This window comes from Chrysemys picta, chromosome 7 (assembly GCF_011386835.1).
Source record: "Chrysemys picta bellii isolate R12L10 chromosome 7, ASM1138683v2, whole genome shotgun sequence".
Lineage (NCBI taxonomy): Eukaryota > Metazoa > Chordata > Testudines > Emydidae > Chrysemys > Chrysemys picta.
Window position 1 is genome coordinate 80,182,038 of NC_088797.1, and position 15,114 is coordinate 80,197,151.

Below are 15,114 nucleotides of genomic sequence, written 5' to 3' on the forward strand. Positions count from 1 at the left end.
AAATCAGTAGGACACTCAAAAGCATTTTCAGGTTGACGAGCCCAGCCGCGCTTCTTCCCGGAGACCGCCTTTCAGCTTGTGTTTGGCGCCTGCCCAGGGGTGCCTGATGATTGGCCGCTTTGAATATCTCGGCGGGACGCTATTGGTGGAGCGGGGGCGGCTTGGCGCGGTTAGTTCGAATCGACCCCGCACAGGCGCTTGCAGCGTCCTCTTTCCGAGCCTCGCTGTGTGGGGTTGTTCCTGCAGCAAGGGAGGGAGGTGAGTGACCGAGCGAGCGGCTGCTCGAGCCGGGGCCCGCTGCGTGAGGTGAGGTGCAGGGTCGGGTGGAGGTGCGGGGCCGGGGTCCGGGCCGGTGAGGTGCGGGGGGGTTGTACCGGGGGGTGTTTGGGAGGCGGGCGCCTCTCCGCCTGCTGAGCCCTCTGGGCAGAGGGGGCTTGCAGGAGAGAGGGGGTTTCTAGCCGGGAAACGGGCAGGAATCGGGGGATCGGTCCCCCCTCTCCCCCCTCTCCCCCCGTCCTGAGCGGGGGATGGGCAGTGGGTGAGGAAAGGGCCCCGGCCCCGCCGGCAGGATGGCGGGCTGGAGAGCGGGTGGCTGGCGCTGGGCCGCGCAAGGGCGAAGGGAATCGCCTCCCTTTATTTCCGTGCAAGCAGCGAAAGAGCCGGTGGCGGCTGCAAGGGCGATGGGCACTGGCAGCTGTCTGGCAAGGGCAGCCTCTGTGTCCTGTTTCACCTCATGCCTCTGGTAGCTCTGCAGCGCAGCGCTGCAGCGTCCGGCCTGCCTGGGGTTAATGGCAGAGGAAACTGTTAATAAGATTAGGAGTAAATTGCACCACCGTTTCATAGGTTAAATGCACCCATATTAACGAAATGTAGCAGTAGGGATGTGTTTAAAATTTTAAAGTCCACTCTTTCTTTTGAAAGACGCTAAATCCCTGGCCTTACTTGTAACCACATCCGGCCAACGAGGCACGGAAATTTCGAACAAAAAAATTAAGCTCTCTAGCTCATACCATGCGAAGGTAAACAAACACCACAATCGCTGACAAATACACTAGACACTAAGTGGAGCACCCTAAAACTAACACACTTCTGTCTGAACTCACTGCTAGTAGATAAAAAGTAATGACCAAATACTGTTAATTGACAGAGATTAGAAAGGGGAAATACTTTAGTTTGTCGTCTTTGAGCATTTGTTTATAGTCAGCTTCACTCTTTCCCTGCTCCTAGAAAGCTTCCTGTGTGTGGTGTGTTTTTCTAATACAACAGCACAGAAGAGCAAGAGTTAAATTAGGAAAATGTAAATAAAACCGTAAACTGGCATTAGGATTCCTGGGCAGAAATAGCATCGGAATGACTGCTTTAAACTGTCAGATTGATAGTGCATCTTCAAACACTTTCAGTTTTCATAATCTAACTAGTAACATTATTTAAAAACACTATATGAATGTTAATGTGGTAACTTTGTATAAAAACACTGTAGGAATTCATGGTATATAGACACAGGATGGAAAGGCCTCTGCCCCAAAGAGTTTTTCTTTTACTGTGTTCTCATGTGTTTGTAGTAAAATTGTCTTTGGGCAGTATTACTTACTTTTTAAACCCACCACCACCACCTGAATTAAAGAGTTGGGTGATCAGGTTACCAACCTCATAGCCACCCCAAGACATTCTAATAAAAAAAAAGTCTTCCTCTAGAAGACTTCAGAGAATGAGGCTGTCAAACTATGTAGAAATTTATTTGTGAGCTCTTGAAATAACTTGTGTTAAGGATGTACTATTACCACATCCGTGTGAAAACAATCTTCATTTCATTGTTGTAGTAAAGTTGTTTGAACAGTACTCACTCATGAGCCTGATTCTCCTTCCCCATCTACAGATTTAACTGTTTACTTCATTATAAAATTGTATCAGAGTAAATCAAGTACAGTAACTCCTTGCTTAACGTTGTAGTTATGTTCCTGAAAAATGCGACTTTAAGCGAAACGATGTTAAGCAAATCCAATTTCCCCATAAGAATTAATGTAAATAGGTGGGGTTAGGTTCCAGGGAAATTTTTTTCACCAGACAAAAAGCTATATATTCTATAGATATACACACAGTATAAGTTTTAACAATTTAATACTGTTCAGAGCTATGATGATTGTGAAGCTTGATTGAGGTGGTGAAGTTAGAGGGTGGAAGAGGGAGGGATAGTTCTAGGGAATGCCCTAAATGTTGGACTAGCACTCCGCTGAGCCCTCAAGGGTTAACACATTGTTGTTAATGTAGCCTCTCATCAAGGCAGCAGGATCAGGAGGGAGGGGAGACAGCATAGCAGACAGAGAGACACACACCTTGTGTGTGGGGGAGAGAGAGATGCACGCTGCCCCTTTAAGTAAGCTGACCCACTCTTAAGTGCATTGTCTTTTTAAGTGGATCAGGAAGTTGAGACAGCAGCTGCTGCCCCAAACTCTCTCCGTCCATGTCCCCTCCTTGCTCTATATGGAGGAGGGGTAAGCAGGAGCAGGGGGGAGGGGACACCCTGACATTAGCCCCCCTGCTTTGCCCCCTGCACAGCAAGCAGGAGTCTCTGGGAGCAGCTCCAAGGCAGGGGGCAGGAGCAGCACATGGCAGTCGGGGGAGGGACAGCTGAACTGCTGATTGAGAGCTTGCTGGGCGGCACTAGGCAACTTAGGGGAGCAGGGAGTTGCAATGGGCTGCCCTTCCTACAAGCAGTGGACAAAGCAGGTGGCTTCCAAACAATGTTAGAAGGGAGTATTGCGCAATTTTAAATGAGCATGTTCCCTAATTGATCAGCAACAAAACAACGTTAACCAGGATGACTTTAAGTGAGGAGTTACTGTAAATGCCAATAATGATACATTAAATCCTTTCCAAACTTAATGTCTCTGCTTAGCAGTGTCAAATGAAATGGTTTGAGAAGTTGTACAGAAAATTACACGTGACATCCCCATCATGTGTTTAAACGCATCCCAGTATCCTTCCCCCTCTACCTTCACCTTAGTCTAGGACAGTAGTGGTGCTTGAGGTTTTTACTGTTGTGACACGTTCTTTTCAAAGCAAATATGTTAGGGGCCTTACTTTACTGTGTATTAGAGAAAATATTCATATATCTCTATTGAGTAAATGTCAGATTATTAAAGTATAGAAGTACAAGTTCTTTACTGTGAGTGAATTGGATGAGTTTGAGAAAGAAGGAGACAGGACCGTTGAGTGAGTGCGTTGTGGGGAGCAGTCTTGGGGCAGCCTCTCCTATGCTTCCCATTATTCCCTCTTCACTCCCAAATCTGTTTCACTCTCCTCCCTACTGTTGAGGTTCCTGCCTCCTTCCTGTTCATTGTTTGTTCCTCCTGCTGGTGTCCAACCATTTCACTGCCCTTGCTGGTAGCACTGTAAAGTGCTGTCAAATGCGAAGCAAAAAAAAAAGAGAAAAAATTGACCTCCCCCCCCCCCCCCCACTATTTACATACAAAAACTGCAATTTTTCTTTTTTGAGGGCATCTCTGACTATTTCCATTTGTGGTGTAAGCCTGCCCTCATATCAGCAATCAAAAGAAACTAAGGGTACGTCCAGACTACCCGCCGAATCGGCGGGTAGTAATCAATCTATCAGGGATCGATATATTGCGTCTAGACGAGACGCGATATATCGATCCCCGAACGCACTCCCGTTGACTCCGGAACTCCACCAGGGGGAGCGGCGGTAGCGGAGTCTATGGGGGAGCCGCAGCTGTCGATCCCGCACTGTGAGGACCTGAGGTAAGTCGAAATAAGATAACGTCGACTTCAGCTACACTATTCCCGTAGCTGAAGTTGCGTATCTTACATCGACCCCTCCCTTCTGCCCCCAGTGTAGACCATCCCTATGGGGTGGTTGGGGAGCCACTCTCCCATTTATATCTTCTGACCATGTTATGAGAGGAAGGGTGACTGACCCCTGTGGACACAACTAGAAAATTCCCAACTCTTAGCTCTCAAGTGTGAATGTGCAGAGGCAACACTCAAAGAACTATAGTTGTTTAACAGTAACTTCTTGTCTCGAGATCACTGCATCCCTGTTATGCACCTCCACCACCTATCCTAAAGCCTTACGCTGTTGTGAGTGGTTGGAACCCTGAATAAACACTGGTTGGGGGTTTTTTGCTTTGTTGTGGAGGTGTGAATAGTAAGGGAAATGTCTTCCCTGCTACTTTGTCATAACTGAGTTGGATGAATCCAAGTTTAAGCAGGATACAAAGCTCATGTGCACATTCAGAACCTTCCCAAACTAATCTAATGTCTCACTATATAATGTATATTGGTGTCCTGGGACAAGCCATATATTCAATGGTCCCTTTGTATTCTGCTTTAGGATAGCAGCTACTTACCTCTGGTTTTGTTGTCTCTTCCCCCTTCTGCCCCCCCACCTCCCCATTTCAAGGCTAGTCCTAACAAATAGCAATGGATGACTACACAAAGATAGAGAAGATTGGTGAAGGTGAGTAGCACTTTTTTGATGATCCTTTGCACTATGTAATTTGACTTATCAATTTGTTAGACACTGAAGGAAGCTATTCTGCTGCTATGTAAAGTCTTAGTACACTTAAGCTCCTGGATGAGTCTGTATAGATCTACAAAGTGAGATCTGACAAGATGACTCTGTGGCTCATCAAAATAAGTGCACAGGTGCATTCAAGCATCTTGGTATGGTGCCAATGGAGTAAGTGCAACCTCCTACCTGTGGTGTCAGTTGCCTGCATTCATGTTGAGGATTATCTCTGTGCATCTCCGATTGTATTCCACTCCTAACCCTTAGAGTGGGAGAATAGACTGTAGGCTTTGATGTCTGCCTCTACAGTTCAAGACCTTTTGGCTCCCTTAAAATTTGATGCACTGGTTGTCCCACAGATTGTGCTGTGGCATAAAAGCAGTTGTGTCCTGTTTACATTCTCTTCTGGGGGCACATGTAGAAGAAAAGTAGTATCAGTTTCTGTGATATCCTGGCTCTGGACTACATCCTGCCCATGGAAGTGGTATGATCTGATATCTTTCATTTAACTATGAAGATGCTAAGTCAATGGCACTGCTGTGCAGAAGTAACGTTAGTCTGTTGTAATGCACGCACAAAGCATGTTACTGTGGAAGAAGATCACTTTTGTGCTACGTATTGAATTCCTCTGTGCAAGTATTATCCACATTCTTTGTGCTTTAATTAAAGTTAGTTTACGCAGTTAGGGATCACTTTATAAAGTAGAAGATTATGTACAGTCTTTCCATAAACTCCAGATTTTATGTAGACTTGAGATTTTGCACCAAGTTCTTTGGCCTAATAAGACTTTGCAACAAATTGTCTCGGGCCTTATGAGAGAGAATGGCTAAACCTAGAGTCTATTCACTTTTATAAATCTGCTTGTTATGGGAAATCACTGTTGTAAAACACTTACATACTGTACTGTATGAAGTTATGTGCCTTCTGAAGTATTACATAAACATGTATGCAAAGATCTTTAAAAAAATATGGGTTTGTTTTCCTGTTAAAGAACTTTAATCTTTCGTGTGTATCAGCTCAATTTAAAAAGCAAAGAACTAAAAATGCTTCAAGAAAAGTATGAAAACAGGCCACCTTTTAACAATATCCCTTTGTACAACTTTCATTTTAGTGTAACAAAGCTAACTTTATTATGAACTAAAGTACAAAAATCCCAGTTTAAAACAAACTAGCTTCCTCAAAATTTAAATACTCTCTATATGGCTCAGAATTCGACTTGTGGAAGTAATCCCAAAATTTTAATCTGGCTTTCCCAGCTGCCCAAACATTAATGGCACTAGCCATTTCTGGCATGCAGCACATAAAACATCACTGATAGCGTAGATACAGAAAATGAATAAAATGAAATACTAACCTTATCCAGATTGAAGTGTCTGGTTTCACTGCAGTGATTCTTTATATAGAACAAAGCCTTGTTTCATCTGAAATGACTAAACATGACTTGATCTGTTCTTAAAAGTTCACAGTGTGGTTTAGTGTATGCCAACTTTTTTTTTTTTTTTTTGGTTAGGTACCTATGGTGTTGTATATAAGGGTCGACACAAATCCACAGGCCAGGTGGTTGCCATGAAGAAAATTCGACTAGAAAGTGAGGAAGAAGGTGTTCCCAGTACAGCAATCAGGGAAATTTCTTTACTAAAAGAGCTACACCATCCCAATATAGTCTGGTATGCATGCAATATTCTCAGATTTAAGCCAATTTCTCTGTTGGGACGGACTCCCTCTCTCTTCCCATGTCAAATATGATTACTAAACACTCTAGTGAAAGAGGAGGGTCTTGCTTTTGCTTCAGACTGAATTTCTCATAGCTACAAATCTTCCATACAGCCCCCGATAATGATTTTTTTTCCTCTGCACGTCCTTATTACTTAGTGTCTTTCTGCTCTTCTTCCCTCTCCCTCCTCCACCCACCACTTTGGGAATCTTCCAAGATTCTCATTTGTCACTTTGGAATCTGTACAGCATAGCTATCCTTTTTCCAGCTGAAGAGAAATGGAAATCAACTGGATGAAATTCAATATGGACAAGTGTAAAGTATTTCACATAAGAAGGAAAACTCAAATGCACAACTACAAAACAGGGAATAACTGGCTAAATGGTAGTACTGCTGCCAAGGATCTAGGGGTTATAGTGGATCACAGATTGAACAAGTCAACTATATGATGCAGTTGTAAAAAAGGCTAATATTCTGGGGTGTATTAACAGGAGTGTCATATGTAAGACACAGGACGTAATTGTCCTGCTTTACTTGGCACTGGGGAAGCCTCAGCTGGAATATTAGGCCCAGTTCTTGGTGCCACATTTTAGGAAAGATGTGGACAAATTGGAAAGAGTCTAGAGAAGAGCAACCAAAAATTATAAAAGGTTTAGAAAATCGGACCTATAAGGAAAAGTTAAAATTAGGCATTTTTTTTCCGGGGGGGGGGACTGAATGGGAACCTGATAAATCTTCAAATATGGTAAAGGTTGTTACAAACATGATAGTGATCAATTGTTCTCCATGCCTACTGAAAGTAGGACAAGAAGTAATTGGCTTAATCTTCATCAAGGGAGACTTTTAGGTTTGGTATTAGGAAAAACTTTTATAACTATTAGTATAGTTAAGCACTGGAATAGGCTTCCAAGGGAGACCCGTGGAATCCCCATCATTGGATGTTTCTAAGAATAGGTTAGACAAACACCTGTCAGGGTGTTTGGTCCTGCTTCAGTGCAAAGTGCTGAACTAGATGAACTTTTGAGGTCCCAACCCTACATTTCTATGATTTTATGGCTCCCTTCTGGAATCCGTTTATGCTGCCTTTCTTCAGTGAGCCATGAGGATCACCTGCTACTTCAAAACTGCAAGTAACTTACCTAACCCTAGTGACTGACCACTAACGTGGTTTTGCTTGAGTCCTGGCTGTCTGAAGGGTTTGCTTTGTTTTTGCAGCAGATATTCTAGCATATATAGCTGTTTGATGGAGCACTTTCATAATTAGTACAAATCTGAGAGTTGTAATTAAAATATTGGGTATTGGAAATCTTTGAATTTATAGTAGAATTGCTTGACCTTAGTAAACCATTTAATATATTTTGCCTCTAAAATATTCACTTATTCCTCATAGGGTATACAGATCCTATTTGGCTTAACTGGGGCTTTAGTTGATAGATATGCTCACCAGTTAAGATTAAAGATGTCTTTTTGTCTTGTGTGTGGGTTCAAATCACAATCCACATTGTGTGTTCTTATTTTTGAAGAGGAGCATAAAAAACGCTAAATTACAAGTTCTATTTTAGGTTCTAATCTTTCATTGAGCTGTCTACATGGAGCCCCACTGAAATAGGAGTCTGTTTCTGTAGAGCTCAGTGAGATTGGGCCCATAATATAGTAATTTAGGCATTGATCAAACTCCTACAGAAGTAATTGTCTTCAGTGGAAGTTGGATAGGGCCTTTACTTATTTTCAAAAGTTGCACTATCTACTACCTTGTTTCTCATTTTTAAAAAGAGAGACACTCAAAGGACAGGGATCTGCTTCTCTCTGCTTCCCAGAATCTTTTTCTGGATGACGTTAGAGCACTATTTCCTCCTGCCTAGAAGATTGAATTCTTAATTTCATGTTGGCCTGGCACTACCAGTTTCATTAATAATTTCACATGTGCCTGATCTCCCAAACTGCACTGAATCTCATTGCTTGAGACTGCAGAGAGGCTAAATAACCCTGATTTGTGCCAGCTCAGATGAAAGCCAAGTGACTTTGTGACAATGTGGAGGAAAAGCCTCAGAGCTTGGAATTGCTTAGCATTTCCCCAGCTGAGATTCTTGGAAAAGTGCTTGAGAAGTAATGTCAGCTTGCATCTGTGTAAGGCGTTCAGGGGAAGTATAGTAGTGAGTTAATGTATCATAGATATATTTTTCATTAGTCTTCAGGATGTGCTTATGCAAGATTCAAGACTGTACCTCATCTTTGAATTCCTTTCTATGGATCTCAAAAAATATTTGGACTCTATTCCATCTGGCCAGTATGTAGATTCCATGCTTGTTAAGGTAAGGAGTCAATATAGTAACTGTGTCACTATAAACTTCCTCTTGTATTTTAAAGATATATATGGAAAGAGCACGTTATCTGTCATTTGTTTCTTTGTTTTTTGTTTAAATAATACTTCAAACTACATGACTGCTTTTGATGTTTCTTTCCTTTCACTCCTGAGGAGGGGAGACTCGAGAACAATTTGCTGGTATCGTTAAGGAGTGGACCTTCTGAATCTTAAATCTGACACTCTTTGTCTAGTGTACTGTCAAATTTATATAGATGTATTTCAAAGCATAAAAATGACTTAGTTCTAATACAAGCATTTTAATAATAAACATCTCTTACACATCTCTTTTGCATTGATCATAACAATGTTGCCTTCATGAAGAGAATTTTGTAAAGTTTACTTACTGTTTTCAACGTTATGGCTCTTGACTGACCATTTCTATAGTATGTCAACTCTAGTGGCAGATCTGACATTAGCAAATAGTGCCACATGATGCAGAACAGTAGTTTGCAGTAAAGGTAATTTAAAAATTTTCCCTTCTCGTATTTCACTCCTACAGAGTTACCTGTATCAAATCTTGCAAGGTATTGTATTCTGTCATTCAAGAAGGGTTCTGCACAGAGATTTAAAGCCTCAAAACTTGTTAATAGATGATAAAGGAGTAATTAAATTAGCAGATTTTGGACTGGCCCGAGCCTTTGGGATCCCTGTCCGGGTATATACACATGAGGTAAGTGAATTGCAGTGGCTTTTTTTCCATAACTGACACAACTAAGGCTTGTAGGCACTGTGATAATAAATAACTCACATTCCAGTTCATGAATAGTTTCTTTGAGGAAATGCTAACTACTAATATGAAGTAGCTAAAAGGATACTGTCAACTAAGAAAATCATTATTCTGAAAACTTTATCTTAAAATTACATTTCAAAAAGATTACTATAACAGTGAGACTACTTTTTCAATTTCAATTTGTGCATTTGACAGTGGTAGCTTCACTATAGTCGTGTCTCTTTTTTACTCTGATAGACACGTTTTGGTAAGTGTGACAACAGTGTGGTTGTAATACCACAAATGGTGGGGGTGAGGGATGAATCTTGAGAGTAGGTGGTACTATAACTTTTAAACTGACTTTTCCAAGTTTATTATGTCCACTTACCCTGAGGTGCTCTGAACTACAACACCTAAAAAAATCAATGGAATCAAAGGGAGTTCTGCCACAGATCACAACGAACATACAGAGTTTGACTGTTTCTGTCAAAATGCTAACAAAAATACTTAAATCAGTTTGTTCCTTGCTGATAAACATGCAAATATATCCACTCCTCAAAGAGAGCAGGATGTAATTATTGCAGATAGTGCTATTCCAAATAAATCAATAAGTTCCACTTGTAGTTTAGTTGGCAACAGTTCTGGTTATATTTTATTAAAAATTAATATATTCGGAACAATTTTCCCTCTGGAAGATGAGGAGCCATACTTTTGTACAACAAGCTGTAAGATTTAATGCAACTATAAATTACAAATAAGAATTTCCTTGTGCAATAGGTAGTGACACTGTGGTATAGATCTCCAGAGGTGTTGCTAGGATCTGCTCGTTACTCAACTCCTGTAGATATCTGGAGCATTGGTACCATATTTGCTGAAATTGCAACTAAGAAACCACTCTTTCATGGAGACTCTGAAATTGATCAACTCTTCAGAATCTTCAGGTATTTAACACTAAATCTTTAAAATCTTTGCTAAATACATAGCGCAAAGAATGCTTTATGAAGCTATACTCTGCACTAACATTCTAATAATGCATTACAATTGCTCGAATACAAATTATCAGCTCATTGCTTATTCTTGTGTAGAGCTTTAGGGACACCCAACAATGAGGTGTGGCCCGAAGTGGAATCCTTGCAAGACTATAAGAACACATTCCCCAAGTGGAAACCTGGCAGTCTGGCGTCTCATGTCAAAAACTTAGATGAAGATGGACTAGATTTACTCTCTGTAAGTGGCTTTTTCTTCAAAGTTTTTTTCTTAAGGAGGTTATTGGGGGTTAAAAGTACCTGGTGTCTTCTAAGGTATCTAAAACCAACTTAATCCAGCTTGGTACAACTATAATTCAAAGGTGCTCAAACTCTGCAATAATAAGGGACATGCAGGCAGCTTGCTAGGAGTTTAGTGACTGTGCCTAATTAGCACACTTTGCTATCCATCAAGGAAGCAGAATGGATAGCAAACTTTGGTCTCTGGACTATTAAAATAATCTCTTGATCTCACCTTCATAGCTATCGGTAAGCAGGAGGGCAGCCAGAGCTTGTTTTTTATTAGTGACTCAGAGACAACTTAAACCTGAAGTTTTAAATACTTCCGGGTTGTACATTGAATTCCTAGTTTCTTGGCCAAATTACAGTTTGTTATAGCATTCTATTTATCTTGAGTCATCCTTTAGCTTGGACTTTTCTGAATAAGATCTATTGAGTGTTTTGTTTGCACCCTTACCTCTGGGCCAAAAGATTCAGCTTCTCTGCCATGTTTGGACTCGTTCAGTTCTTTACACAACAAGAGGAATTCATAGCCACCTTGTGTTCTGATCTTGCAAATTATGCTGGGGCCACCCTGCTCATTACTTGGATGGTAATCAGGTGTGTTTAGCGAGCGATGTACCTGCTGATGGAACTTTTAAAGTTATATTGAACCAATATTTGGTTAGTGGAATTGTACTGCTGGAATTACGGCTTTTTTTTCTTTTTTTCCTTAAGGAAACTTCAAAACCATTTGTACATTTCGAAACCAATTCCTCAGTCTGTCATACTTAAAACTGCAAGCCCAACCCTTCCCCTATCCTTTACAATCTGTAAAAGACTGGCTTAAACTCTTGGGGAGAATGGGGGGAAGACTCCTGCCTTTTTCTACTTTTTCATATGGAAAATATCAGGTTCTCATTTGCCTCTTTGGAGGGCCTTAGCAAAATCTTTAGAAATCAATAATGATGTAACCTAGGATTCTTGGACAACTTTAGTAAACTTGGCATCCTTTATTCTCTTAGTGGGGATGAAAGGCTGCAGCTCAGGTTGCAGCCCTGTGTGATGTAACTATTCATAGCCTCCTGGGATTTTTCTCCCTCTAACAAAGAAGGGAGGGAAGACCTGCATTTCAAATGGCGGGGGAGGGAACCAAGTGCCAACTTTTTCCTGAAGCTTGAGACATTGATCTTAATACCTCTGTGGAACAGTAAAGGTGAAACAAACTTTGTTTCACAGGACTTGGCAGTGGTAGTGTGTAGTTCTCCTACAAATCCCTACTATAGATTCGCTGCATCAGTATAGCTTAAATTGATATGACGTCCTTGGTCTTCCCTCACTTTTTTTTTTTTTTTTTAGGATGACCTGTGAGCACAAAAACATTAAATGAAAGAGCAAGGGTGATGAATCTTTAACAAGGGCTTCCTTTCTCTGTAATATCACTAGTAATAGAGATTTTTAAAATCTCTCTTGTGTGATCGGTATTTAACTAATTCTGCAGTCATCAGTCTTCCAGCTTAGAGTACTCAGACTTCTAATGTAAAACAAGCAGAACATAATAATGAAGGGGCAGCCAGTCCAAATTTGAGCGAGTGGCGTTGTGACTTGGCGCATGAGGTCGCAGCACTCTTTGATGCCAGGATTGAAAAATACTGCCCTGAAAACTTAGTGGATATTAATGTATGTGTTAAAAGGTTTCCTAGCCTATACACCAGGGGTAGGCAACCTATGGCACATGTGCCGAAGGCAGCACGCAAGCTGATTTTCAGTGCACTCACACTGCCTGGGTCCTGGCCACTGGTCTGGGGGGGCTCTGCATTTTAATGTAATTTTAAATGCAGCTTCTTAAACATTTTGAAACCTTATTTACTTTACACACAACAATAGTTTAGTTATATATTATAGACTTGTAGAAAGAGACCTTCTAAAAAGGTTAAAATATATTACTGGCACGAGAAATCTTAAATTAGAGTGAATAAATAAAGATTTGGCACACCACTTCTGAAAGGTTGCCAACCCCTGCTATACACAGTTAGACAGCAGGATCAAAGCACCCCCCCACCCCCCACAAAAAGTAAATACAGTACAGCACTGTATTAAATGTAAACTACTAAATAAAGACAAGATTAAAAAAAGATTTGACCAGGTAAGGAAACTATTTCTGTACTTGTTTCATTTAAATTAACCTGGATACAAGCAGCATTTTTCTTCTGCATAGTAAAGTTTCAAAGAGGTATTAAGTCAATGTTCAGTTATAAACTTTTGAAAGAACAACCATAACATGTTGTTCAGAGTTATGAACAACCTCCATTCCCAAGGTGTCTGTAACTCTGAGGTTACTCTGTAGATGTTTTTTTTCCCCATAAGTGCATCAACTCCCAAAATTAACTAATATAGGTTGTCAGTGTTCATTAGAAAACCCTATTTTCAGAGATGTAACTGAGCTGTAACATGTTGTTTAGGGCTAAAACATGATACACAAGTTCTAAAGCCAGAAGCAATATTTACATTTCTATTTTATAGAACTGTTTTTAGCCAAATGAAGTTCAGGGCTTGGAAATTCAAAGTGGGAGACCTCCCAATAGAGACAATGATTACATTTTTAAAATATTCAAGGACTTGCTGTCTTGAAGTGGGTACCTTGACCCTCCATTATCCGTCTGTCCGTCTTCCAGAATCTGAATTGACTCTTTTGAAGGCACTACTCCTTGTCTTCCTTGGTAACATGGAGAGAGAGAGAGAGAGAAGTTGGGAGGGAAGTGGTAGGTGGAGCTTTGGGATTTCCCTATCAAAAGCATACCTTTTAACTGAAAAGAGGATACAGCAAAGGAAAGACCCATGCCCTGCATAGGCTTGTCTTAGTTTTGGGACTGGCATACTACAAAGTAGTCCAGTTGAGTTTAAGTTTTTATCTAACTTGAATGGTTCCTTATGTGGCCTAGAAGGCCCTTGAATGCCATCGTAACTAAAATGCTTCCTTTTCTCATTAGTACTAAAACTGGGGTTGGGGGGGAGACTAATACACTGTATGTAACGTCTGTGCTGAATTTTTAATCTTTGTTCTATTGGAGAAAAACCTTGCCATTTTCTCAGTCTTAAGCTGTTTACAAAAAAATCCCTCGTTTGTCTTAACCCCATCTACACTGAACACACTTGCATACCTCTCAAACTGAGTTTCACATTGTATTTGTGCATATGAGTGAGCAGTTAAGAGTATTTTATATGTATTAGCTCAAACATTGACTGTCAACTTCACATCTATTTAAGAATACTGAATTTAGGGAAACAAACTTGGACTATTCTGCCTATTAATGCACTTCTTAAAAAGCGTGGAATTCTTGATAACATCCTGCAGGGTGTTAATGCTGCATTATCCGGAAACTAAATCTAAGGCAAAGGCTGAGGTACCCAGAGTTACTTTTAAAACCATGCTTAATGCAAATAGGTGAACTACCAAACATAGTGGCTTGGTTACTAAACCAGAGGGCAAATGAATGCATTTGTCTCATGTTTTGAAGTTCTAAGAAGTGCTGTATTTAAGATGTAGGTTGAAATACCTTTTAAACTGAAGCTTCCTAGTCAAAGTGAGCTTGGAAGTCCTTGCATATAGGAGAACTCCTTTTTCTATTTTATTAAAGTATTGGCAGATAAAGTTCAACCATGCTTTACAAAGAACTAAGTTCATTTACATTTCATAACTAAACTATTTTTATCCCCAGAAAATGTTAATTTATGATCCTGCAAAAAGAATCTCTGGCAAAATGGCCTTGAACCATCCATACTTTGATGACTTGGACAAATCCAATCTTCCAGCCAATCAGATTAAGAAATTCTAATTCACCATTGGACTAAATCCACCTGAGTGGTCTGAACAAAATAATTAATCGTGACATTTTTTTACTATTGAGTCTGTCTAATTTTTTTGTTTTGTTTTTTGTATGTCTGTCCTTTCTGCTCTAAAACTGCAGCTGTATTTAGCGTGTCGTGGTTTAAATATTACTTAAATGTAAATAAATATTAACCTATTATTAGTGCTGAATTTAAATACAATGCAAATCTTGCTGCTATTAATGCAGTTCACTATTTCTATAAATAAAGCTTTAAATCCCCCACTCTTTTGCTGGATTCTTTCTGAACCACAGATGTGGGAGTACCCAATGTGAAATCTCAAGATATTACAATTCCGTTGCTTTGCTCCTCATTCGTTACTAATGAGGTAATACCCCCCACGTAAGGAATTCAGAGGTAGGCCAGTGTTGTTGCTGGAGTCTCTAGGACCAAACTGCCCTTCAGCTAAGGCAACAAGATTTTCTGCCTCCAGTAGTTGAACAAATTGGCATGTAATTTCTTCTGACCATTTTGTTTTAAAACCTTCATTTTTATTTGGTTTTGGGCAGTTGTAACTTCTCCCCTTGCTTTGGGTAGATAACAATGTGGTGATTTCAACCATATGGATGTGGTGCTGCAGGACCTCTCTGTCAGACTCCTCTTTCCCCACTCTGGTAGTGCAAAGCTGTCCTACAAGCACCTGGCTTAAATCTCAGCCATATTCCC

The 15,114-nt window shown here is 40.5% G+C and overlaps 1 protein-coding gene across 5 annotated transcripts; it reads left to right on the forward strand.

Moving 5' to 3' along the window:
- Positions 1 to 118: 118 nt before the first annotated feature.
- Positions 119 to 14,672, forward strand: CDK1 (cyclin dependent kinase 1). 5 transcript variants are annotated; one of them, XM_005313442.4, is made up of 8 exons: positions 119 to 258; positions 4,421 to 4,477; positions 6,039 to 6,195; positions 8,431 to 8,554; positions 9,107 to 9,277; positions 10,094 to 10,257; positions 10,402 to 10,543; positions 14,280 to 14,672. In XM_005313442.4, exons 2-8 carry the CDS (start codon positions 4,441 to 4,443, stop codon positions 14,394 to 14,396), a joined length of 912 nt encoding a protein of 303 aa, XP_005313499.1. In that variant the 5' UTR covers positions 119 to 258; positions 4,421 to 4,440; the 3' UTR covers positions 14,397 to 14,672. The 5 variants fall into 5 exon arrangements, with proteins under 5 accessions (XP_005313499.1, XP_023969326.1, XP_042703212.1 ...); XM_024113558.3 differs by having other exon boundaries at positions 172 to 306; XM_042847278.2 differs by having other exon boundaries at positions 178 to 258; positions 4,426 to 4,477.
- The last annotated feature ends 442 nt before the right edge of the window (positions 14,673 to 15,114 follow it).